Source organism: Desmodus rotundus, chromosome 5 (genome assembly GCF_022682495.2).
Source record: "Desmodus rotundus isolate HL8 chromosome 5, HLdesRot8A.1, whole genome shotgun sequence".
Taxonomy (NCBI): Eukaryota; Metazoa; Chordata; class Mammalia; order Chiroptera; family Phyllostomidae; genus Desmodus; species Desmodus rotundus.
This window is the reverse complement of record NC_071391.1, coordinates 11,050,063-11,074,440: the sequence shown is the minus strand read 5'-3', so window position 1 is coordinate 11,074,440 and position 24,378 is coordinate 11,050,063. Positions and strand designations below refer to the sequence as shown.

Below are 24,378 nucleotides of genomic sequence, written 5' to 3'. Positions count from 1 at the left end.
TTATACTGATTTATTTTTTATTATGATGAGGGCAGGAAAATCTTTAGTCATAAATATTTAACCCTTTTAACATCAGAGAATTTATACTACAATCCAAAACAAAGAATAAGGATAATTAAACAGATTATTGAAATACAAACATTATTTACTATAAAACAATGCATACTGAGGACAAATCTTATGATTGTATTGAGATACTAGTTGGAGATTCTGAAGACAATTTCATTTTTAAAAATCCATGTGTACATAAGCACTATAGAATACTTTTTTGGTAAATCAGCATCCTTCAACTTCCTGTATTCATAGAAAATAGATGAATTCTTATTCTTTCTCTCATGAAATATATATACAAAATATATCATAGGAAACCATATTTAATTTCAACAAGAGTGCCTCCAAATTAACATTTTTCTATCTAAACTTATTTATTAGTTCTTCCAATGACTACACTTAGCACAATTTTATATACACTGTGAATGACACTAATATTCAGATTCAATAATATGGTTGCCTATATAAGATGAAGTAAGCTAACTGTTCAAGTCCATTCATGGGGTAAATCATCACTGTATTAGACTAAGCCTTTAATCATATGTAAGAGGTGTCTTTAGAAAATCTTTTTCAAGCTAGGACTTTAAGGCCTGGGCATTTATAGTAGGTAGCAACACCCCACAAAAATATCTATTGTAGTTTCACTGCCCCAACTTTGCCTTAATGATTACTTTGTTGACAGCCTCTTTCACATCTTTGTTTCTCAAACTGTAGATCATGGGGTTCAACATGGGGATCACTGTGGTGTAAAATACGGCCACTATTTTCCCCTGCTCCACAGATTCCTCGGTAGGCCGCCTAAGATACATGAAGATGAGAGTCCCATAAAACATGGTAACAGCTGTCAAGTGGGACCCACAGGTAGAGAATGCCTTCTTCCTTCCGTCAGCAGAGTGCATGCGTAGCACAGCTACTACAATGAGGGTGTAGGAGATGAGGACCACTGAGAGGGAGTATGTGAAGTTAATTCCAGCAATCACAATCATTGTGTATTCTTTGATGTGGATGCCCCCGCAGGCAATCTTGATGAGAGGAGGGTCTGCACAATAGAAGTGGTTGATTTCAAAGTTTCCGCAGAAGGACAAGCCGTATGTCCACAGTGTGCATATTAGACTAACAGAGAATCCGTAGACATAGGGCACAGAAATGAGCCGAACACAGACAGTCCTGGACATTTTACTGCTGTAAAGCAAAGGGTTGCAGATGGCCATGTAGCGATCAAAGGCCATCACAGCCAAGACATAGACCTCCACATGCACAAGGGCAATGAAAAAGTAACACTGCACCAGACACCCCACATAGGAAATGGTTTTTGTCTCTGACAATAAGTTTTCCAGCATTTTGGGGGTGACATTGGAAGAGAACCATATATCCACAAAAGACAAATGACTCAAGAAAAAGTACATAGGGCTCTGAAGCTGGGGACTGATGCTGATCAAAATGATCATACCAATGTTTCCCAATAGAGTGATTATGTAAACTACTAGGAACACCACAAAAAAGAGAACTTGAAGCTCCTGGCGACTGGTCAACCCCAGAAGAATAAATTCTGTCACATCTGTGAAATTTGGCATTGTCTTCACAGAGACTCAGTCTGTTAAAGCCTATGGAGAAATTAAAAATAACACAAAAAATGAATTTGTTGTATTCTTGAAATTTTGAGTCACATTTATCTTTTTTCTAATTCAAATAGTTTAAAAATTGATGTGAATTTTGAACTATGTCCAAGATAAGTATAGGTGTAATTGTTTTCTTTGACAGGTGTTATAAGTAGTTACCATCAATATTTAGCAGTTTTCTATCTGTAAAAGAGGAAATTACATTAGTTGCTAATGCATGTTAAAAATAGACATTTATATTTTGCTAGATTATGACACTAATGTTAAAATCACAGGGAACAAATATGACTAAAGTCAGACTGAAAGTTGTCAAAGAGTGGCTAAATCCTGTTCCATGTGGACTGATTTATTTAAAAAAGTGTTCTATATTCATATGTACATAAATTTTTGAAAATAAAATTGTAGTCAAAATCTTCAACTAGTGTCTCAATACACTGGTGTTACATTCTAGTTATTAACATATTTGTCTCACTTAAGCCAGCATATGGTATCCTATGCTTCCTAATGTGAAATTGCTAGTCATATTTTATTTTGTTTAGCTAACAATATGCTTGTCTGATTGCCACTACTTGCAGGGATGAGGTAAGAGGGACTTAACAGCATAGACTCTCTCAGTTGTACGATTATCTCAGAAAAGTAAACTACAAGTGGTTTAATCACCTAGCACCACTATCAAAATTATGTCAATAGATAAATACGTAAAGTTACGTAAAGTTTACGTAACACGTTTTAATAACTAGTATGTCTCATTTTAGGGAACCAATCAATTCTATGCCTTGTTATTCATATCTAAATTTGGTGTCACTGCAAGAAAAAGCTTTTCAAACAACATATTCCTGTTTACTACACTTCTCCAAGAACTAAACACTTGCCATGAGTTTTCAAGGATCTAAATATAGGATTAGCACAGTCTTGAGGATTTAAGCTCTGGATAATAATTGTACTTAAAGGGTATATTGCTGAACTACAAGTGGGCCTGTTTGCAATGACTTACATTAATTTATTTTGCAAATATTAAAGCTAACTACATGTCAGATATATTTGTTGCACCTACATGTAATTGAAATTACTTGTAGATGGGAAATATGAGGGAGAACAAAATAGACAAGATTCTGCATTGCATTATACTTTATTCTTGTTGAGAATGTACAAGTAATAAATATACAAGTAAAATAACTTAAGGATGGAATTGCTGTGACAGAAGTACAGTGTGCTAATAAGATAAGAAGAATCATGGGCATGGACAATGGGGGAATTGACTTTGGGGGGCTGGGTGGGACAGGTTAGGGGAGAGCAATGAGGAAAAAGGCATGACAACTTCAACTGAACAACAATAAATAAATTTAAAAAAGAAACATACTCATTTCTGAATATTGACTTTGTATCCCCCTGTTTTGCCAAATTCACTTATTAGGTCAAATACTTTTATGGTGGAGTCTATTGGGTTTTCTATGTACACTATCATGTCATCGGCAAACAATGATATATTTGCTTCTTCATTCCAATTTGAATGCCTTTTATTTCCTTTTCTTGTCTGATTCCTGTGGCTAGGACTTCCAATACTATGTTGAATAGGAGTGGTGAAAGTGAACATCTTTGTCTTGTTCCTGATCTTAGTGAGAAAGCTTTTAGTTTTTGCCCATTGAGTATGGTGTTGGCAACAGGTGTCTTGTATATGGTCATTATTATGTTGAGGTATGCTCCCTATGCTACCACTTTGCTGAGTGTTTTTTATTATAAATGGGTGTTGTTCCTTATCAAATGCATTTTCCACATCTATTGATATGATCATGTGATTTTTGTCTTTCCTTTTGTTTATGTGATGTATTATGTTTATTGATTTGTGAATGTTGTACCATCCTTGCATCCTTGGGATGCATCCCACTTGATCATGGAGTATGATCTATGTAATATATTGCTGGATGCAGTTTGTCAATATTTTGTTGAGGATTTTAGCATCTATGTTTATCAGCAATATTGGCCTATAGTTTTATTTCTTTGTTGTGTTTTCAGCTGGTTTGGGGATTCAGATGATGCTGGCCTCATAAAAAAGAATTTGGGACTTTTCCCTCTGCTTGGACTTTTTTGAATAGTCTGAGAAGGATAGAGGTTAGCTCTTCCTTAAATGTTTTGTAATTTTCTCCTGTGAAACCATCTGGTCCAGGGCTTCTGTGTGCTGGGAGTTTTTTGATTACTGGTCCAATTTTGCCAGATGTTATTGGTCTGTTCAGACTTTCTGCATCTTCTTCATTAAGTTTTGGAAGATTATATTTTTTCTAGAAATTTGTCCATTTTATACCAACAATGAAATATCAGAAACAAAAATCAGGAAAAAAATCTCATTTGCTATAGCAACAAGAAAAATAAAGTACCTAGGAATAAACTCAACCAGGAAGTAAGTGATCTGTACTCAGAGAACTAAACTACACTGAAGAAAGAAATTAAGGAAGACACAAACAAATGGAAGCATATACCATGTTCATGGATTGGAAGAACATCATCAAAGTCTCCACACTACTCAAAGAAATTTATAGATTCAACACATTCCCTATTAAAATACCAATGACATATTTCACAGATATAGAACAAACATTTCAAAAATGTGTATGGAATCATAAATGACCCCAAATAGCCACAGCAATTTTCAGAAAGAAGAACAATGTAGGAGGGATCACAATATCTGATAACAAACTATATTACCAGGCCCACCGTAATTAAAACAGACTGGTACTGGCATAAGAACAGACACATAGACCAATGGAACAGACTAGGGGGCCCAGAAATAAACCCATGCCTCTATGCTTAATTAATATTCAACAAAGGGGGCAGAAGCATAAAATGGAGTAAAAATAACCTCTTCAACAAGTGGTATTGGGAGATCTGGACAACTACATGCAACAAAATAAAACTTGACCACCAACTTACACCACACACAAAAATAAACTCAAGATGTAGAAAAAACTGAAATATAAGCCATAAAACCATGTCATAAACCATAAAGTCTTAGAGGGGAACATAAGCAGGAGAATCTCAAATATTCCACATAGCAATATTTTCACTGATATTTCCCCTAGAGCAAGGGACATAAAGGAAAGAATAAACAAATGGGACTTCACCAAAATAAAAAGCTTCTGCACAGCTAAAGAAAGCAGCACCAAATGAAAAGGGAACCAACAGTATGGGAAAATACACTTGCCAACGATACCTTGGACAAAGGTTTGATCTTCAAAATATATAAAGAACTCACATGACTCCACACCAGGAAGACAAACAATCCAATTAAAGAATGATCAGAGGACCTAAACAAACACTTCTCCAACGAAAACATACAGAGGGCCCAGAGACATATGAAAGGATGCTCAGCATCACTAGCCATCAGAGAGATGCAAATTAAAACCACAATGAGACACTACTTCACAACAGTCAGAAAGGCCATCATAAACAACGCAACAAACAACAAATGTTGGAGAGGTTGTGGAGAAAAGGGAACCTAGTGCACTGCTGGTGGGAATGCAGACTGGTGCAGCCACTGTGGAAAATATTATGAAATTTCCTCTAAAAACTAAAAATAGAGCTGCCTTTTGACCCGCCAATTCCATTGCTGCAATTATACACAAAGAATCCTGAAACACCCATTCAAAGGAACCTATATACCCCAATGTTCATAGCAGCATTATTTACAATATCCAGGTGTTGGAAACAACCTAAGTGCCCATCAGTAAATGAGTGCATCAAAAAACTGTGGTACATTTACACAATGAAATACTATGCAGAAGAAAGAAAGAAGGAACTTTTACCTTTTGCAACAGCATGGATGGAATTGAAGAATATTATCCTAAGTGAGATAGGCAAAAAGGTGAAAGACCATATGATCTCACCTATAAGCAGAACCTAATCAACAAAACAAACAAACCAGCCAAATAGAATCAGAGACATGGAAATAAAGAACAACCTGGCAGTGACCAGAGAGGATGGGGGAGGATGAAGGGAAATAACAGGGGAAAGAAGGGTAAGGGTCAAGTCAAGGAACATGTATAAAGGACCCATGGGCAAAGACGACAGGGGAGAAGAAAGAAAGTGGAAGGTGGGAATTGGGTGGAGAAGGGGAGAGTCGTGGGGGCAAAATGGAGACAACTGTACTTGAAAAACAATAAAAAAATAATAAAGAAAGAAATTGAAAAACTAAAAATTCTCCCCAAAAGAAGAAACACACTAAAAGAAAGCAAGGCGTGTAGAGCCTGGACAATGATGAGCAATCCAAAGCTTCTGAAAAGAAACAGAAAAACACATGTATAATATTCTTTTAAAATGATAAGAAATAATGGGAGGCAGAGTACAGACTGGTCAGAACAATCTCTCTGAGGAGGTGACCACTGAGTCAGTGAGAAGTAGCCAGCTGCGTAGAAATATGACAGAAGCAGTGGATGCAAAAGCGCGGAGAGGAAATATCAGCCTGGCAGGTTGACAGAGTGCTGCTGGAGGCACGCCTTTATATATTGAAATGCGCATCAATTCTATGATGATATCATGGCATCTTCAATTATTAGCAGGGCCCATTTGAGAAGTTAATTAATCTCAATAAATTACTCTCTTAGCCCTGAAATGCTTAATACATACATTAAATATATCATACGTAAAATGAACTGGGCACATTACCTAACAGGCACTGCAGTTTTACTTCTGAGCTAAGTTTCCCCTTCCTGTAGAGTTCCATGATTGTGTCTCATCTGCTTTGCTCTTTACAGGGCAGATGAGAGCTGAGATCAGCGATTTTTCTATGTAAACATTCCCGACTTTACTGGAGGAACTCACAATTCTCTGATGAGCAGAGTTTCACTTTGGTTAGTGCTACTACTATCTCATCGTCAGTATAAAACATATAAAAAGCATCAGAGTACCAGAACACATAAGTTAATACTACTTCTCTAAGTTTGTTTCAGTCCTTGTGTGATGCATTTCTCTTCCTCTACACATAATCACTAGCTCTGTGGTAGTAGAGTTTACCTCCTTCATCTTGGAACTCTTTAAAATGCCTAGCTTGGATGTTATGTAGAACAAATATTCAGAGATATTCATACATATGATTTCTTTAAAAAGTGTCCCAATCTCTATATCTTCATATAATGTATTATAATATTCCAATATTATTAAAAGTCTCTGAAAAAGGTTGGTCTAGTGACAAGCATCCCAACTTTATAATATCAGTAAGAATATTCACTTTTATTGAAGGCTTAGGAAACCACTTGCATGCAAATGTTACAGAACAGGTTCCACTAGCATTGTCATTTTACATATGAGGAAACAAGTGCACTGAAAACCAGAAAAGTCTCCATGGGTCAGACACATCCCAACTGACCAGACTGAGGTACAAACCAAGTAATTTAACTTCAGTGCGGTACCCTTTAATAACCTTATATTGCTACCTCTCTGAAAACCTATTATTCTATTTTTACACATTCAAAATTTAGTTTGATTATCCTCCAAGAACAAACAAATCTATCCTTTTAATACTTTACCCTTGATGGACAGACCTTAGTGTGATGTGAGAGCAGGCTGAACTACAGAGATAGTAGACCGCTGCTTCTCCCTGCCTTTCCTCCGTTAGGTAATTCCAGAGACCCAAGATCAGATAAGCAAGGCACTTCTGAGATAGAGCTAGTTTGTTGCACAAGTGTGCATCCTCTATGAAAACAATTGAGAATACAGAATGTGCAATTTATAAATAAAAAAACCAAATTCACTTTTATTAACTTTTCTGGAATTTTCCATGAAGAAAAATTGCTGGTGCAATTGTACTTACTGACACAATATCCTCAAATTTCATTAACATATATTTTAAAACAATAATGTGCAAATCAATGGAATTTGTAGAGAATAATGAATAAGTAAAAATGAGGAATACAAAATTTTGTAAATACTTATTGTAGCAAAATCATTCTTATGAAATTTTGAATAAACTTGGAATAGAAATAAAATATTTACCAGTGATATAATTTCACAAAATTAAACACTATAATAACAAGTCTACAAATAAGGTCTAAGTCTTCTCTTCAAAACAGGGATAAAAATAAAAGATTTGACTGCATTCATCTGTATTGCATAGAATACTATTTGCAGACCTACCTTTAGCAGAGACCAGCAGATGATAATTTCCTACAATTTATAATGGAATCTGGAACATTGAGAGCATCTCCCCAAGGAATAATCCAAGTAATTATGAAAGGAATAATGATTACAATTCTAGAAACATCTCAGGGGTAGGAGAAGCTAAGAGGTGTTAATTGGAAGAACAATTCTTTTAATAAAATTAAGAAATAAAAATTCTTGATATCATGGTACAATCTCTCACCTTCACATATGTTCTACCCTGTTTCATTCACACTTGGTACTTACGCATGTCAGAAAAATACCCTTGGCTTGCATCGTGCAAAATTTTAGGCAGTTGCTTTCTGTTGTATTACAGTTCTGACAAACATCATGTGTCCGGATGCATGATCACAGCAACTCATGCCCTGTGCTTACTTTTTTTGTGTTTGTTTACAGGTGCCAGAAGCATCAAAAGTAGAGATCACTTGGAAACATTTAGGGAGAAAGAGTACAATTAAAGGTCTTGGTGAAGTAGTCGACCGTAGAGCAGTTCGACTCCTGGAGTTCAAGCTTTTCTGGGAGTCAGTGGAGCACTGACTTTGGTCAGACATATCAGGAATCAAACCTTGGTTCTACCACTATAGCTACGTGGCCGTGAAAAAGTAACAATTCCCAACCTTGATGCTTATCTGTATAATGAGGAAACTACCGTCTGACAGCGTGACTTAATGGTCTCAGATGACAGAGGGATAATTCTCAGAGCAATGCCTGTTTCATATGACACACTCAAAAAACTGAAACTATGCAATTTCACCTGTAAACGCTTTACAGGTATGGTCCCACCATCTCTACTGTTGTGACTAATATTATCCATATGTTGAAGAATAAAAATATGCACATGGGAAGTAACTATGAGATTAAGTGTTTCTACCAAGTTTAGATAGCGAGCAAGCTAAAGATCCAGAATGCTGACTTATCTTGTTGATAAACTCTGAACTGTACACTATCTCAATTTAACCTGAAAAATTATGGACATAATTGTCCTTGAGCAGTTTTCTTCTGAATTCCTCAGTTCCCAAGTACCCAGAATTCCTGAGTTCCTCCTAATTTAGTATGGAGAAAATATATCCGATGAAATTTTTGGCACCAGGTTATTATGATGTAATATGTACCCTTTCAAGAAAATGTAGCTTTGAAAAGAAGAAAGTGTGTGTGTGTGTGTGTGTGTTAGAGACAGAAAGAGCACAAAAGAGGGACAAGGGGAGATAAACACACTTTGTGTTGGAGATGTTTAAATATAACAAAGTTGATAAATGTAGAAATTAATGTAACAATAAAATCTATTTAAAAAAACTGTTTTACAGAAATATCCTGAATTTTCAGCTCACATAAAAATTTCTTTTTGAGTTCTGCCAACTCATGGAAATTATGAACCAGAAGAGACATTAGAGATAATAGCCTACAACCTAAAAATTAACTAGATGAATAATAAAACTTGAATATTCCAAGGTCACCCACAAATTAACTTTTTAAATTTTCAGTGATTTAATTATTTTAGTTTTCTCCTTCTCTGGTTTTAAACTTGATTTTTATTGTTGACACTACTACAGATGTCCCCATTTTCCTCTCCTTTGCCCCACTTCCATGCAGCCTCCACCACCCCCTTTCCCTCAGGCAATGACCACCCTATTGTCTGTATGTGAGGATATGTTTTTTGGCTAATCCCTTCGCCTTTTCTCATCCAGTCCCCACCTAACCCCACTCTCCACAACACACAAATTAATTTAAAATTTTGAACATGATTTAACATTGTCCTTGGGTGCCATCATTCTTCATGTAACATTAAAATAATTCTCTAAAAAAAGTCAGTTGGGAAAGCATTTTGCCTTTGAAAAATAGAAGCAACAAAGGTTATCCAAATATACCTGCTAACAGTTTACAAATATTAAAATGCTTCAAAATTATGTTGTGAAAGATATTATAACATGGCTTATCAAGAGTTCTATAATAAATGGTTTTAATTTCAAAAGAAATTACTCTCAACACACTCCAAAAGTAATATTACATAAGTTAGATGTTAAATTCTTTATGGAGTTTGTGGTTTGTAATCAGAGACACAGTAATACTGCAATTTAATCTAAAATAACAATTTGTCTATATGTGAATAGCTTTAAAGAGTTGGCCATGACATGTATGTGTGTATGTGGAAATGAGTTCATATGCATATTGGGTTTCCCTTAGGGAAAGTAAGATCAGAAACAGACAATGAAAAATATTTTTCCTCATATTGCAACAATATAATTTTTAATTTTAACTTTGCAGATAAATTTGTAGTTACTTAAATGTGTAGTTTAAATCTGTGAATTACATTTCTGTGAGTTATGCATTGTCTGCATCAGAACATCAGTTTACTTGTGTAGTTACTGAGGACAAAGAGCCTTTAAGGAAGTCCTAGTTATAAAGTTGTTGCTTCATGCTGGTACTTCATGAAATTAGGTAAAATAGAGGTATCAATCATGTTAATATTATCATGGCAGGACAGGTTATTGGTAATAAGAAAGAGAACACCCTAAATATTTTATTTCTTTCAAATACAAAAATTACTTTAAAATCTTTAAGTACTATATCGTCACAGTTGTGCAAAATATTCCACGTGAACATCATTTTAATTTGTTAAGTGGACTCTGCAGAGCTGTGCTTTCAAAATGGCACATCCATCCAAGAATTCCACCCATTCTTCATTCAGACTGAACACCCTTGGCAGGGGCACATGAGACATGCCCAGGGCAGTATTTGGCAACTTTGGGGTTGAATTATGGAAGTTATTAGAATCTGTAAAAGAGAGATATCATGTGATATCTCTTAAAAACCAAAAAATTGAATCGGGACTAAATACAGTAAGACAGTTATTTTCAAAGTAGTTGTCACTGAACACACATGCTCTTCACATTGAAAAAAGCACTAACCATCACAGAATCTCACAACTTTAGGGAGACTATTGTATGTCCTCATTCTAAAAAATTAAATAAAACATATATTTTTTTCTGCCCCAATTTACTCTCTAGATAAGCAAATTGACATTTCCCATATTCATCTATTGCACTTTTCTAACAGAGAAACAAAACCTGTTCATAATAGCTAAGAATTTGAGCAATTTCAATTAGTGTCCTAGTGAACTTTGACTCAAATAACCTTTTCATTAGTTAATTTATGAAGTCTTAGTTATCCTCACTTCTTACATCAACAGAAATGGGTCAATCTATTATTTTTCTTTGAATGTGCGTCTTCCTTTTTTTCTTCTCAATGTACAGTCTTTAGCTTTTGTGAAAGGTCTCTAGCTATGTCCTAAGTCATAATCTGCTGACGAATATAACATAGAAGGCAAAATTAACTCAACTTTATTTTAATTTTTTACACATATTCTGCTCATCACTTTGTTCACGGCCTCTTTCACGTCCTTGTTCCTCAGACTGTAGATCATGGGGTTCAGCATGGGGATCACTGTGGTGTAAAACACAGCCACCATCTTCCCCTGCTCCACGGACTCCTCTGTGGGGCGTCTGAGATACATGAAGATGAGAGTCCCATAAAAAATGATGACAGCTGTCAAGTGGGACCCACAGGTGGAGAAGGCCTTCCGCCTCCCCTCTGCTGAGTGCATCCGTAGAATGGCGATGAGAATGAACAGGTAGGAAATGATAACAATGGTCAGAGAGTACGTGAAGTTAATACCTGCGAGTATGATCATGGTGTACTCTTTGACGAAGGTCCCAGCACAGGCCATTTTGATGAGAGGTGGGTCCGCACAGTAGAAGTGGTTGATCTCGATTTTCCCACAGAAGTATAAGCCGTAAGTCCATAATGTTGCTGCCAGACTAGTCAGAAAACCATATATGTAAGGGAAAGAGATCAGTCGAACACAGACAACCCTTGACATTCTGCTGCCATAGAGCAGAGGCTTCCCGATTGCCATGTATCTATCGAAGGCCATCACAGCAAGGATAAAAATTTCTACGTGGACAAGGGCAATGAAGAAGAAACACTGTACCAAACAGCCATTGTACGAAATAGTTTTTGTCTCTGATAACAGGTTTTCCAACATTTTAGGGGTAACATTGGAAGAAAACCACACATCGACAAATGACAAATGACTGAGAAAAAAGTACATGGGGCTGTTGAGCTGTGGACTGACCTTAATTAACATAATCATGCCAACATTGCCCATTATGGTGATAATGTAGACCACAAGAAAAATGATGAAGAAGAGAATTTGCCATTCCTGATGACTGGTTAGTCCCAAAAGAATGAACTCCGTCACATCAGTGAAGTTGAGCATTTTCTCAGTTCTAGGTCAATGTTAGTTACAAATCTCTGTGATAACAAAAAGGAAATAATGTAAAAGTCAAGTATTAATTATGTATTAATTTATACTTTTGTCCATGCCCACTTTTATTGGTTTCTTTGTTACGTATCTATGACTGCTTTTTGCCGTTATTTTCAGCCGATCTCTGGCAGTCACTAAGATAAATAAATACATGGGCTCTACTATGTAACACTTATACTAACTATTGTGATTAAAACATGCTAGTATTAAATATTGTGATTAGCCAAATTCCAAGACTACCTTCTAGACATCTCTCCTTTCCAATGCTGGCAAGTTTTGGTAGTTTCACATTTTTTAGATATTTATGGAGAGTTATACTTCCCTTTTGACTGTAAGTCAAAAATAAATTTTTACATCTCTTTTTTATCATAAATATATTCTTCATGATTAAAGGAGAAAGCCAATTAATCAAATAACCCATCAGCTCTAAATGCCAGATAAAAAATATTTTTTAATCTAATCTCATACTTGTGTTCACTTAAACTGAAGTGGCACAAAGTAATCACAGTCATCATCAAAACCAAGTTAAAAGGGTGAACCACTTATACATGTTCATATGTAGTCATACATTGTACATATTCCCGGTATACTGACTCTTTTGCATGTCACATGTAATTACAATCTACTAGGTAGCATCCACTGTAATGTTCTGGAAATTGAAAAATAAGTAAAGCAAGGAGATTAATGTTACTACTTATAGTGGTATTAATGTAAGTAAATTTTCTGAAACCACGATATACTCTTACAGTTATACCAGGGGAAGAGAGTAAGAAATGCTTGACTCTTCTTTTGAGATCCAGTGGAGTTATAAGAAAGCTTCTTGGATGTTTTGCAAGTTTATTTTCAAATATAGGTTGTATCATGAGCACCTTTCTCCAGAACAATATTTTACACATTATTTTCCTGAGAAAACACTAGTTTCTTTTATAATGTTAATAGGGATTATGAAGAAAAATCCACAAGTGTCCGTTCTTCAAGTAATAATGAGAAATCTTTATATCCTATCCAATCATTTAGAGACACACAATCTACCTAGTAAAATTACACTATGAGAAGTTTTATGGAAAAAAATCTATTAAACTTAGTTTAGTTTGCATTGACTTATCTCAGGAAGAGAGGAGAGAGAGAGAGTCCATCAGCCTCAGTAAAAATGGAGCACAGACTGCAATTCTAGCCAATAAGAATCTTGAGACAGCTTTTCAATGGCACAATGAATGTGTGATGGAATGGTGTCGTGCCCTTCAAGGTTAAATATCATTTCTAGGGCACATTATTATTCTGAAAACTCTTGTTTTAACCTCCAGAATTACACTTGGTTCACTTACAATTTGATGGGACCTATCCTTGGTTATCACTGGGCAGTGACCAGGACAGATAAGAGCAGACAATAAGATAAACTTCACTGCCATAGTGAAAATAAGCGGACGTGGCCGCAAAGGTAATGCACTACCTCCCATTCACCTCACTGAGAAAGGAAAGTTTTCTCTGGAGAAAGGAGACCTGAACATTCAAAGTAGATCAGACCAAGACTGCATAACTCCAGAGTCTCAGGCTAAGTAAAGAAAAGTTGAGGCATTAACTGATGGCTAAAAAATTACAAATGATTACAGTTAAAGTTGTTTGAAATTAGATAATCTGACTTGGAATATATTTAGGCAGAAAAAAACTTGCAGAGTTGATAACTCCATCTCTAAAATCCTTTGTTTTATGATATAAAGGATACCACCCTCCACCCCCAGCTCTAAGGCTCCATGACACCTTTATGGGACTCATTTTGCCTTAGAAGAGTTTTTCAATGTTCAATTTTTTTGAAACAATATTGCAATCTGAGTCCTGGCTGGTGTAGCTCAGTGGATTGAACACGGGCCTGTGAAGCAAAGGGTCACTGGTTTGATTCCTAGTCAGGGCACATGCCTGGGTTGCAGGCCAGGTCCCCAGTGTGGGCCACATGAGAGGCAACCACACACAGATGTTTCTCTCCCTCTCTTTCTCTCTCCCTTCCCTTCTCTCTAAAAATAAATAAATAAAATCTTTAAAAAATATATTGCAATCTAACCCCAAAAACTTATTCCAATTTTCCTGTTATTCAAATATCTTTATGGCAGAAAATACAATAGAGAAACTACCTTTCAGATGAGGGAAGAAAGGGAGAGAGAGAGAGAGAGAGAGAAAAGAAACTCCCTTCTTTCTCTTCCTTCACTGTATCAGGGCCCAGTCCAGAAGGGGGTCCTGCCTTTAGGTGACAAGTCTCTGGATCTGAGTCTGTTTTTGCTTCCTGACACTGACATTTCCCTAAAGCTTCCAGCTGAGATTTTGTTGAAGATGGCTCTGTTTGGATTTGTTGTTATTTCCTTAAGAATTGATATCATTCATGTATTTTGGGCAGGATTGCCCCAGGAATGATGCTATGTTTTCTCCATCACATTGTGAAAGACATAACATGTATTTATTTCATTCTCATTTGGTTTTGCTATCTGCCAGGTCTCAGCACCATACTTGTAATCAACAAGTATTTTGTACTTATTACTCAATGAGAATTAGGCATTGCTGTGTATTTTGTAGGTGGGGGTGGGGATTAGAGACTGTGCTCTGTGTATACTGTGTTGTTCTGCAGACCTTCAGCCACTAGGGTAATAGCCAGTGGTGTTCTTAGGTAAATCTATTATGGCTGTGATGGTAGTCAGGTGGAGATTCCCTAATTGTATTGTTTCTTTATATTTACCAGTTGGCAATTCACTGCAGAGTTCCTCTTTCTCTTCAATCTGTTTGTGTGTGCCTGTCTAGAGAGGCTTGCTGATTGACAAAGCAGACAATATGTCTTGTATTGGAGATGCGAGGAATGCTTTGCTTTTATTGGTCTTCACATTTTTGAACTGTGTCCCATGGCCTTGTGGGTTACAAAGGAGAAATAGGCACCCAGCCACCCTGTTTAAATATATCAAGAAATTTTCAGTGTTCAATTTGACCGAACCTTTGGGATTTAAGCATACGCAGACATGCAGAGAGAAACTGAAGCTTAGAAAGTGCGTGTGATCCCGTTGAATTACAGTGGTTGTCAATCTGCTGTGCATAAAGCAGTTTCCTTTACATTATTTTGAAGTCTAACTCAATAGCACTTTTTATTGTTCAGCTTACTACTCATAGATTGTGTATTAATTGGCCAATATTATGTATCTACCAATTTATCATTCATGTCACAAAAGTTAAACTACCTACCACCTTAAAGAAATATATCTGAGAGTCTTTAAGAAACAAAGGATGGCATCAGACCAGAGTGGAAAGTTGTAATGTGAACATTTTTTTATTAAAAAATTCCTGATTTATGGACAGTAACTGCGTGTACTTATACAACATTCGTAATGGTAAAAATGATAACTCGAGGCAAACAAAGTTATGCATCAGTTGCGTTGTGACTGGCGACTGGGTGAACGTGGGCCACGGTGGGGCTTTGCTCCCACAGTGTGAGGTGAACTGTGCACACTGCCGCTCTGCAGGTGTCTGCTGCCTGTCATCACTCAGTTCTTCCTGACAATTTTTTCTCTTTTGAATTTTTCTGGACCCTTTCTGACATAAGCATGAACTTAATTTTAAACTAATTTTTAAATATGGAAGTCCACTAAAATCATAAACTGGTTGCTTAGCTTTGTCTTTCACCCTTAAAAATTGTTTTCACATACAGAGTAGGGCAAAAGGGTAGGTTTACAGTTGTTCACAGGGGAAATAATACAATAATTAATAAATAATAATGCAAGAATAAACTCTATGTTTCACGTACAAACTACAGTAAACTTACTTTTGCCCTACCTTGCATTCAAGAAAAAAAAAAAGAAACTAATACTAAGCAGGAAAACAACTTGATAAAATATTTTCCCTCCTTGTTGTGTAAATGCTCTGTAGTGTGTTGTTGTGTTTCAGTTTGGGGGAAGCTTCTCGAAGTTCCCAGAGGAAGAGGAATTGTGTTTTGAGTGTTTGTCCAGAATGATTGAAAGATCACTGTGACCTGCCTGTGAACGTGTGCCATCCAAAGCAACAGGAGCAGGATAAACAGATCACAGATATATCTGCAAACTACCCAAACAATGGTACTTCATAAAAGTATTACCTTCTGAAAAGAAACGAATTTTCTGAAGAAAAAGAAATTGGATTTTTGAAGTTTGACAAAGACATTGTGAAAAATGTTTTAGACACTGTCATAGATGATAAAGAAAACACAGAGACAAATAGAGATTCCATGTCTGGAAAACAAGCTGCCAACCTGTGAAAAGATCATAGGTGCACCAGCGGATCCTGCCTGCGGCTGCCTGTGCAGCTCAACCTTACGCATTTTGCAAAGCTTCGCGTGAGAGAAATTTTTATTTAGAAAGTCAGACGTGATTGCACGGCACCACAGATGATTTGGCACACACACAAAATGACTATAAGAGATGGCAGTGTTAGTATTTCACAAAAACGAAATACAAGAAAACCTGAATGGGTAGTTAGCCAACCAACAGCAATGGTGAACTGATGAGGAAAGTGGAAGGGTTAGGTCTGATCCCAGGGGTTATGTGGTCTGCAGACTTTGGGGAATCTTAGAAGCACTTTTCTTTACCATCTAAAAGCAAAAATATATATTCAAATTCCTCATAGTGTAACTCTGTATTTCAAATGAAGTTACCAATAAATATAGATTTTTCCCCAAGACTAGGAATGAAAAAATATTAAATATTCCAATTAAAGAGTTCTGTTTCTATTGTCTTGATTAAATTCTCAGTCCATGACATGTTATGAACTTGGGCAAGTTTTATTTTTTTTTGTTTGGTTGTTTTTAAATTTTCTGTGCCTTTATATGATGTAACAGCAATACTAGTAATCATTTCACTGTGTGTTTATGAGCATGAAAAGAAATATTACACATCACCACATCATAAATGTATAAGGAAAAATTATTATTAAATGAACTCCTGAAAATTGTAGCTTCCATTAATAGTTTGTAATAATCAAATCATCAAATCTCTATAAAAAATTTCTCTCTCTCTCTCTCACCATCACTTCTCTTTCACATATATAAATAGCACACCTACACATAGATGACATTTAAGGAGTAATTGATGTTAATTAATAAAAAATAATATGAAATCCAAGATGCAACCTTCATCTGACATTTCTAGACAAATGCATTTGTATACCAACCTGAGAATGCGTAAAAATACCCCCAGTAAGGATGCAGAGTAAAAAAGGAACGGAAAACAACTTGTATATACCAGGCAGAAGAGAACTGGAGGACCATAGAGACATTTCCCTTAAATCTTTGCCCGAGGAAAAAACAAGTAATTAAGAAGCTTCCTCTAGAAATGACCCTGGGGGAAGTACATCTCCAGAGGAAGAGGTGATTGTTGAGTTTCTTTTTTGGCAGTGAGGGAGGGCAGTGTAGGGGGGTAGGGCACCATTAGGAGTCATTTTTTAAATAATTAATTTATTATTCTTTTTAATTTTTGTGTTGTTTATGATATTACAGTAGTCCCAGTTAACAGATTTACACAAGTTTATTTACCACCCCCCAATCCAAGTTGTTTGGACATTTCCTGGGATCAAACAAGAGAATTTGCTTTGGGTTTGCATCACAATAAAATTGGTGATAGTGTTATTCAACCTGCTTAAGGGTATCTTGGTGTTCTGTGCTTCACAGTCTGTGCCACTTGGCCTTTCCAGAGGAAGATGAAACAAGTATTATTCCTTATAATTAAATTTGTAATTCACCAAAGCAAGAAGAATATGTTTGCTTTAACTAAGTTTATAAACAAGGAAAACTAGAAACAATTATAGAAACAATAATGCATTTATTAAAGTTAACACATGCCAGACACTTAATTTAATTTAATTCGCATAAATATCTCCTAGGATAATTATATTCGTCTCAGTTTTACAGGCAAAAAATCTGAGTCTTAGAGAGGTCCAGTGCCTTACTCAAGGTCACACGTTCAATAAGTGAAGGAATACATTCCTGATTCCAGAACATGATCCCAGAATTACCCTGTTAATTACCTCATTCTATCACCCAGCAACTATTAACAGGACAGACCAAAAACCTCAATTTCTGACCCAAAAGGAGTCTCATTTTCACTATATGATTGATGTAAATGTATATTACATCATAGCATTTATAGACTTAAGGGAAAAAAAAGAAAGAGTAAATATATCTCTACTTTCCCCCAAATTTCCTAAAAATAACTTGTTTACATATATTTATGAAAATACACTAAATTCCAAAACACCAACAAGATTGTTCTCACCTTCTGGTAGTCATTATAAGGTGAGGCATAAATAGGATCTTAAGTGGATATCATAGGATATTAAGTATTGTTGCAGGAAAAACTCAATTGGTCTTGTCCACATGGGGAAGAATTACAGATAAGCAAGTCTACTACTAGTATGCAAGCAAAGTTTGTTGGTGATATGTTTTCATGGAGGAGATCAGGCCTTGTCGAGGCGTGAGAAAAAGGCATAGGTAAAGGGCATGGGTAAAGGCAGGGGTGGCAAAAAGCATCAGGTCCTTTGTTCTGAGGACTTATACAGTTAGTGGGATGGGGTGAGGGAGTTACATATTGATTGGTGGTAAAGGCAGTGCCAGCTTCCCTGGGTGGGGTGTGACTACCTGAAGGTATGTGTGTGCGGGGGGTCTGATAGCCCAAATTCTCATCTTGCTCCAGACCACATTTATTCATCTTGTAAAACAGACATGTGACAGTGAAGCAGGGTGCAGCCAAGAGGAGGGCCCCAGGAAGGGATTTATAATGGGGTCCAGGACTCGGGGTGTCCAGGAAATATTAGAAAAATGTATGTAGGATGTCTTCACCCCCACAGGCCTGAGCCAAGGGGGATGGGACACATGGAACAGGGCCATTCAGAGGCTGTTTTGGGTAGCAAGAGCTTTGCAGCTAACCCCTGGCACGGTCATTTAACATATCTATAACCTTTAACTGGTTTCATGGATATGTTAAATAGCTGTGGCCCTGCTTTGAGCCAGGGAGATGGGAGTGACTTCCACCCTCGATGGGACTGGGAAGCAACTCCCCCTGGTTACAGCACCTGCGTGAGAGCTTGGAGATGATTGGCTCCATGCCATGGGGCCACACCTGCCCAGACTTACTATGGCAGCCCAGTAAAGCTGGAAGAATACGGGGATGCTGGCAGGTGTAGCTGACTGTAGGAGGAGTCGGAAATGTGGCTGCAAAGGAAGATGGGTGCTGGGATTTAAACCTAGGCCCGGCAGCCATAGAGTAAGAAGAGGCCATGCGGCTCTGAAGTAAGGGAGAGACCACGCGGCTCCATAGTAGTAAAGGAGGGCCACAAGGTTTTGGGGGAGAAGGAGGAGACCACGCGGCTCCAAAGTAAATGGGGAAAAGGACCACGCGGTTCTGAAGGAGAGTAGAGAGGACCACGAGGTTTTGGAGTGCTTCTTCTTGCCACGTGGCTTAGGCAGCAGGAGAGACTTTGCCGGGAAGAAAAGGGGAGAAAGGACTCTTGCTGGTGGCCATGAGAAGGTGCCACATGGCTTTGGATTAACTGGGGATTGCAGCAGCCACACAGCTGATGGTGCCGGGAGCCTGAATCACGGACTTCTACTTCTTTTCCTGAGACACGGTACCCCGGACTGGGCACAGGGAGAGGGAAGGACTGTGCATCTGTGGGTATTCTAGAGGACTTTAGTATCTTATTGAAGACATTAGGTCATTATTCTAAGTTTGTGTAACTTTCAAATAAACAATTCCTTTCCTTTTCACCAGTCTCTGGCATTGAGAGACGTCTTTCCTCTGGCGGCGGGCATTTCGAACCTAGCAGGTGGGCGTGGGGGGAAGGAACCTCCAGAGACAGAAAGGCGGAATCCTTTCTGTAATAATTTATCGTGAACTTCCCCCCCCCTTGCTCTGTAACAACAGGAGGAAGTTAATCAAAGTTGAGGCAGTTACTCAAAGTTATTTGTGGGCTCTTTCTGTTAGCACTAGGGAACCCCTCATAGAACAAATAGTGACTAGAGGCAGACAATTGACCAAAGCTGTTTTATGGGCTTTTTCTTTGAGCATTGTGGACCTCTTCTTATTCCCCTTTCTAGATTTTGTAACGAATACACAGTTTCAAAGGCTTTCTTTCCCAAACTGTGGGAATGATGAATACAGAATTTCAAGGGCTTCCCCCTCCTGTGCTAGCATGGTGTTTCTTGTGATGTTGGAACTCCTGGCAATCTTATCAGACCAGGCTCAGGACTGCTGGGTTAGTGGGTGAGACCTGTCTCCCTCCTCCTCCCTGTCTTAGTTTACTGTTTATCCTACCTAACAGTATGTTCACATATCAATAAAATTTATTTAATTAATTAGTATACATTTGAAAATGTAAACTTGTAGTTATATTAACATTGCTTAAATAGAGTTTATAACATATTCTACATAACATTCCATTGTCAGGGATGTTGTCTCCAATTATAACAATGAGTTATGGTGAAACTATATTCAAGTGAAGTATTTTTAAACAACAGCATTTAATTCCAAACCAACACCTATTCTAGGTACAAGAAGAGACCATTAGAGTCCCTTTAAAATCAGAAGAGTAGATTTGTGAAATATTGAAAAGCTCTATGAAAAAGCTTTTCCAGTTACAAAATAATTACTAAATTTGACATGGTGTGAAAGGGGGGAAAACATAGATAATATTGCCAACATATTTTTATCGTGCCAGATTTCATAGACCCAAAGAGTCTTGTGTACAATATACTTTTCTTACCTTTACACCATTATTTCCTTTACAATTACGTGTAACCTTTGTCTATTCATTGAAACCATAAATTATTATTTCCTCAAAGTTATCTAAAAGAAATGGTTAATTTCAATCCCTTCCATTGAATTATGGGTCTCATCATACATTGTAAATTTTAAATATTTTTAGTTAAAAATGTTCTACTGATTTCTTTGCTCATGGCCTCCTTTTTACCTTTGTTCCTGAGACTATAGATCATGGGAGAGAATGTAGGAATTACTCTGGTATAAAACACAGCTACCTCTTCCCTGCTCTACACACTGTTCAGCTGGAGTTCCGAGATACATGAAGACAGTTTCATAGAATATGGTGATGTAACAGGGTGAGGCAAAGTGGGGGGTAGGCAAATGGGAATTTGTAATGGGGTCCCAGAACTCAGGGTGTCCGGGAAATATTAAAGAAATATATACATATAGGATGTCCTCACCCCCACAAGTCTGAGCTGGGGGATTGCACGCATGGAGCAGGGCAACAGAGAGTTGCTCTGAATTACGACAGTTTTGCAGATAACCTCTAGAATGGTTGTTTAACACATCTATAACCTTTAACTGGTTTCATAGATACGTTAAACAGCTGTGGCCATGCTTTGAGCCAGGGGGATGGGAGTGACTTCAACCCACCTTGTAACTGGGAGACAACTCCCCCTGGTTGCAGCGCCTTGGGACCACACCTGCCCAGACTTACTATGGCAGCCCAGTAAAGCTGGAAGAATATGGGGATGCTGGCAAGTGTAACTGATTGTAGGAGGAGTGGGAAACGGGGGCTGCAGAGGAAGACTGGCGCTGGGATTAAAACTCCACGAAAAGGTGCAGCAACCATCTGGGGTCTTTTGGGGAACACGGATCTTTCTGGGCCCATGCGGCTTGGGCAGAGAAGAACCACGGATTTCTATTTCTTTTTCTGAGATACGGTACCCTGGACTGGGCAGAGGGGGAAGGAAGGACTGTGCTTTTGTGGGTATTCTAAAGGACTTTGGGATCTCAATGAAGACATTAAGTCATTACCCTTAAGCTTGTATAACTCTTTAAATAAATAAACCCTTTCCTTTTCACCAATCTCTGGCAGTGAGAGACATCTTTCCCTGGCGGTGGGCAAGGTAAACCTAATACAGGATGGAGGACCCCCGGAGCACAAGGGTGGGTCCATTAAGTAATGGTATATCGTTCACCACCCCCCGACCTGGGTCTGTTCTGTAACAGTGACAGCTGTCAAATGTGATTCACACATGGAGAAGCCTTCTGCTGAGCACATTCCTGTGATAGCAATAAGGATGAATATGTAGGAGATGATAAAGGAGATGACCAATAAAGAGTAAGAGAAGTTGAGACCTGCCAATGTTAGCATGGTATATTCTTTAATGAAGGTTCCTGCCCAGGCCATTTGGATGAGAGCTGGGTGTACACGTAGAAATAGTCGATCTCAATGTTCCCACAGCAGTACGATCCATGGGTCCACAATGTTGAGATCAAACTATTAAAGACACAATATATGTGAGGGAAAGAGCTCAGCTGAATACAGACAGTCCTTGACATTCTGGTACCATTAAGCAGAGTGCTTCCAATTGCCACAAATCTATCAAGGACCATCACAGCAAGGGTGAAGACTTCTACGTGGACACAGGAAATAAAGAATATACACTGCACTATACAACCAGGGCAGGAAATGGTTTCAATCTCAGATAACAAATTTTCAAATGTTTTAGGAGTAGCATTAGAGGAGAACCACACATCTGCAAAAGACAAGTGACTGAGAAAAAAATAAAAGCTGTTGAACTGGGGACTGATCCTGATTAATATGACCATACCAATATGATCTGGGCACACAGAAAAAGGTTGTGTAATAATTTAGGACAACTATTTAATCCCAAGAAAACAAATTCTGATCCAGGTAGAGATGTATTTTATCTAATAAAATAATCAGAAAATCCACACACCAAATATGGCTATTCCTCATTTATGTTAACTTTTTCTAACGCCTTCTCTTTCAATTCCTCTGTTAGTTTTATGTTTCCTGTCTCCATTCCCAAATCCAATGAAGAGAAATTGGATAAAGGACATAGACTCCTTTGTCTCTCAGGTAAACATCACTGAAAACTGCTATCTTAATGTATGTCTCTCCACTTCCTCTAAATTATAAATTTTTTCTAAATGTTTCAATAAACTCAACATCCACATTTATTGTTTATTTGTGAGTACCCTTTTCCTTGCCTAATATGGATGTAATATGTAATTGTATATTATTAATTAATATTAAGCACTCAGTGAATAGAATTATTATGTAAATAACATAGAAAATAAGACTGGACCATCTACTAGTCCACAAGTTTTTAATAAATATTTACAAACCCTGATGACTATTTTTTAATTTTCTCATACATAACAATCAGCATATTGATGAGTTGTATCTCTACTGGCAAAATTGTTTTTAAGCCACACTTACTTATCGAATAATGTCTAGATTTTATTAATTAAGGTACTTTAACAAAATGTTAGTAATCATTACATGTAAACTGCTGCTGGTTTCTTCCCTCGCCTGTTATAAAACAGGGCCAGCCGTGAGAGGAAGCACCACCGGGTTGGATGAGCACCTAGAAAGTCAGGTACATACCTGTGCTAGGTGTTATTTCTCTCCCCCCACAGTAATTCAGCCTGTGAGCCCAAAGAGCTATGTTTCTGTGTTCTATACTTCGAGGTTCAGAGAATGGGCTTCTCAGACCAGCAAGTCACCGGATTCTATCTTTTTCTTGATTCTTGAGTGTGAACGCATTGACACTAGATAGTTTCACACTGTATGAAAACCCTGTCGTGACAATTGGCCGTGAAGACTTCAAGTCCTCTCCTCTGACACGGATGATAATGGCATCTGTTCCTTTATTGCTAAGACATTTTAAGGGATAATGCCAACCAACAGAGAAGCTAAGTAAGAAAATTATGGCATAGCACACCCTTGTTCTTCATTGATTAAATTATTAGCAATTTTGACCATTCTTGGGCAATCTGAAAGCAATCTTCAGCATTGGGCTGAAGGCATATTAGAATCACATGTGCTGGGATGGTGAAAAAAAGGGGTTGGAAGGTAGGAAGGGGACTAAGTCTCCTTACTTGCAAATGAGTCAGCCATGCTGCCCCTATGGACATCTAAACACAGCTAAATCAAACATCATGATTTATAAAAATAACTTCAGTTGAATCACTGTTCAGGGTGGCTTGCTTATGATTTTTTAAAATGTCCCTGAACACATAAAAAGTTAGGAAGTTTAAAATTAGATACTGTGTGCCATCAACCTGCATTAAAGAAACAAAATCTTCTATGAAATCTTGATTTTTAAAATAGCCAAATGCATTTGAAAAACATTTACAGACATTTTTATGATGCTGCAAGTAAAAGCCTACTTATTTCTAATATTGAGACGGAAGAATAAAAATGTTTATGTGGCAAAATATTTTA

General features: G+C 37.3%; 2 protein-coding genes and 1 pseudogene across 3 annotated transcripts; all 3 read right to left on the bottom strand.

The window, feature by feature from the left end:
• Window positions 1-40: 40 nt before the first annotated feature.
• OR5M9 (olfactory receptor family 5 subfamily M member 9) lies at window positions 41-7,706 on the bottom strand. 2 transcript variants are annotated; one of them, XM_024577309.3, is made up of 2 exons: window positions 7,653-7,706; window positions 41-1,655 (listed from the first exon to the last, which is right to left on the bottom strand). In XM_024577309.3, the coding sequence occupies exon 2, from the start codon at window positions 1,623-1,625 to the stop codon at window positions 693-695; it is 933 nt and encodes a 310-aa protein (XP_024433077.3). In that variant the 5' UTR covers window positions 1,626-1,655; window positions 7,653-7,706; the 3' UTR covers window positions 41-692. The 2 variants fall into 2 exon arrangements, with proteins under 2 accessions (XP_024433077.3, XP_053781578.1); XM_053925603.1 differs by lacking the exon at window positions 7,653-7,706 and adding an exon at window positions 5,468-5,519.
• Window positions 7,707-10,010: 2,304 nt separating this feature from the next.
• On the bottom strand, window positions 10,011-17,385 carry LOC123478388 (olfactory receptor 5M3). Its single transcript, XM_045185319.2, has 2 exons — window positions 17,314-17,385; window positions 10,011-12,128 (listed from the first exon to the last, which is right to left on the bottom strand). Exon 2 carries the CDS (start codon window positions 12,091-12,093, stop codon window positions 11,161-11,163), a length of 933 nt encoding a protein of 310 aa, XP_045041254.1. The 5' UTR covers window positions 12,094-12,128; window positions 17,314-17,385; the 3' UTR covers window positions 10,011-11,160.
• Window positions 17,386-21,046: 3,661 nt separating this feature from the next.
• LOC112319931 (olfactory receptor 5M3-like) lies at window positions 21,047-24,051 on the bottom strand (annotated as a pseudogene).
• Window positions 24,052-24,378: the final 327 nt, after the last annotated feature.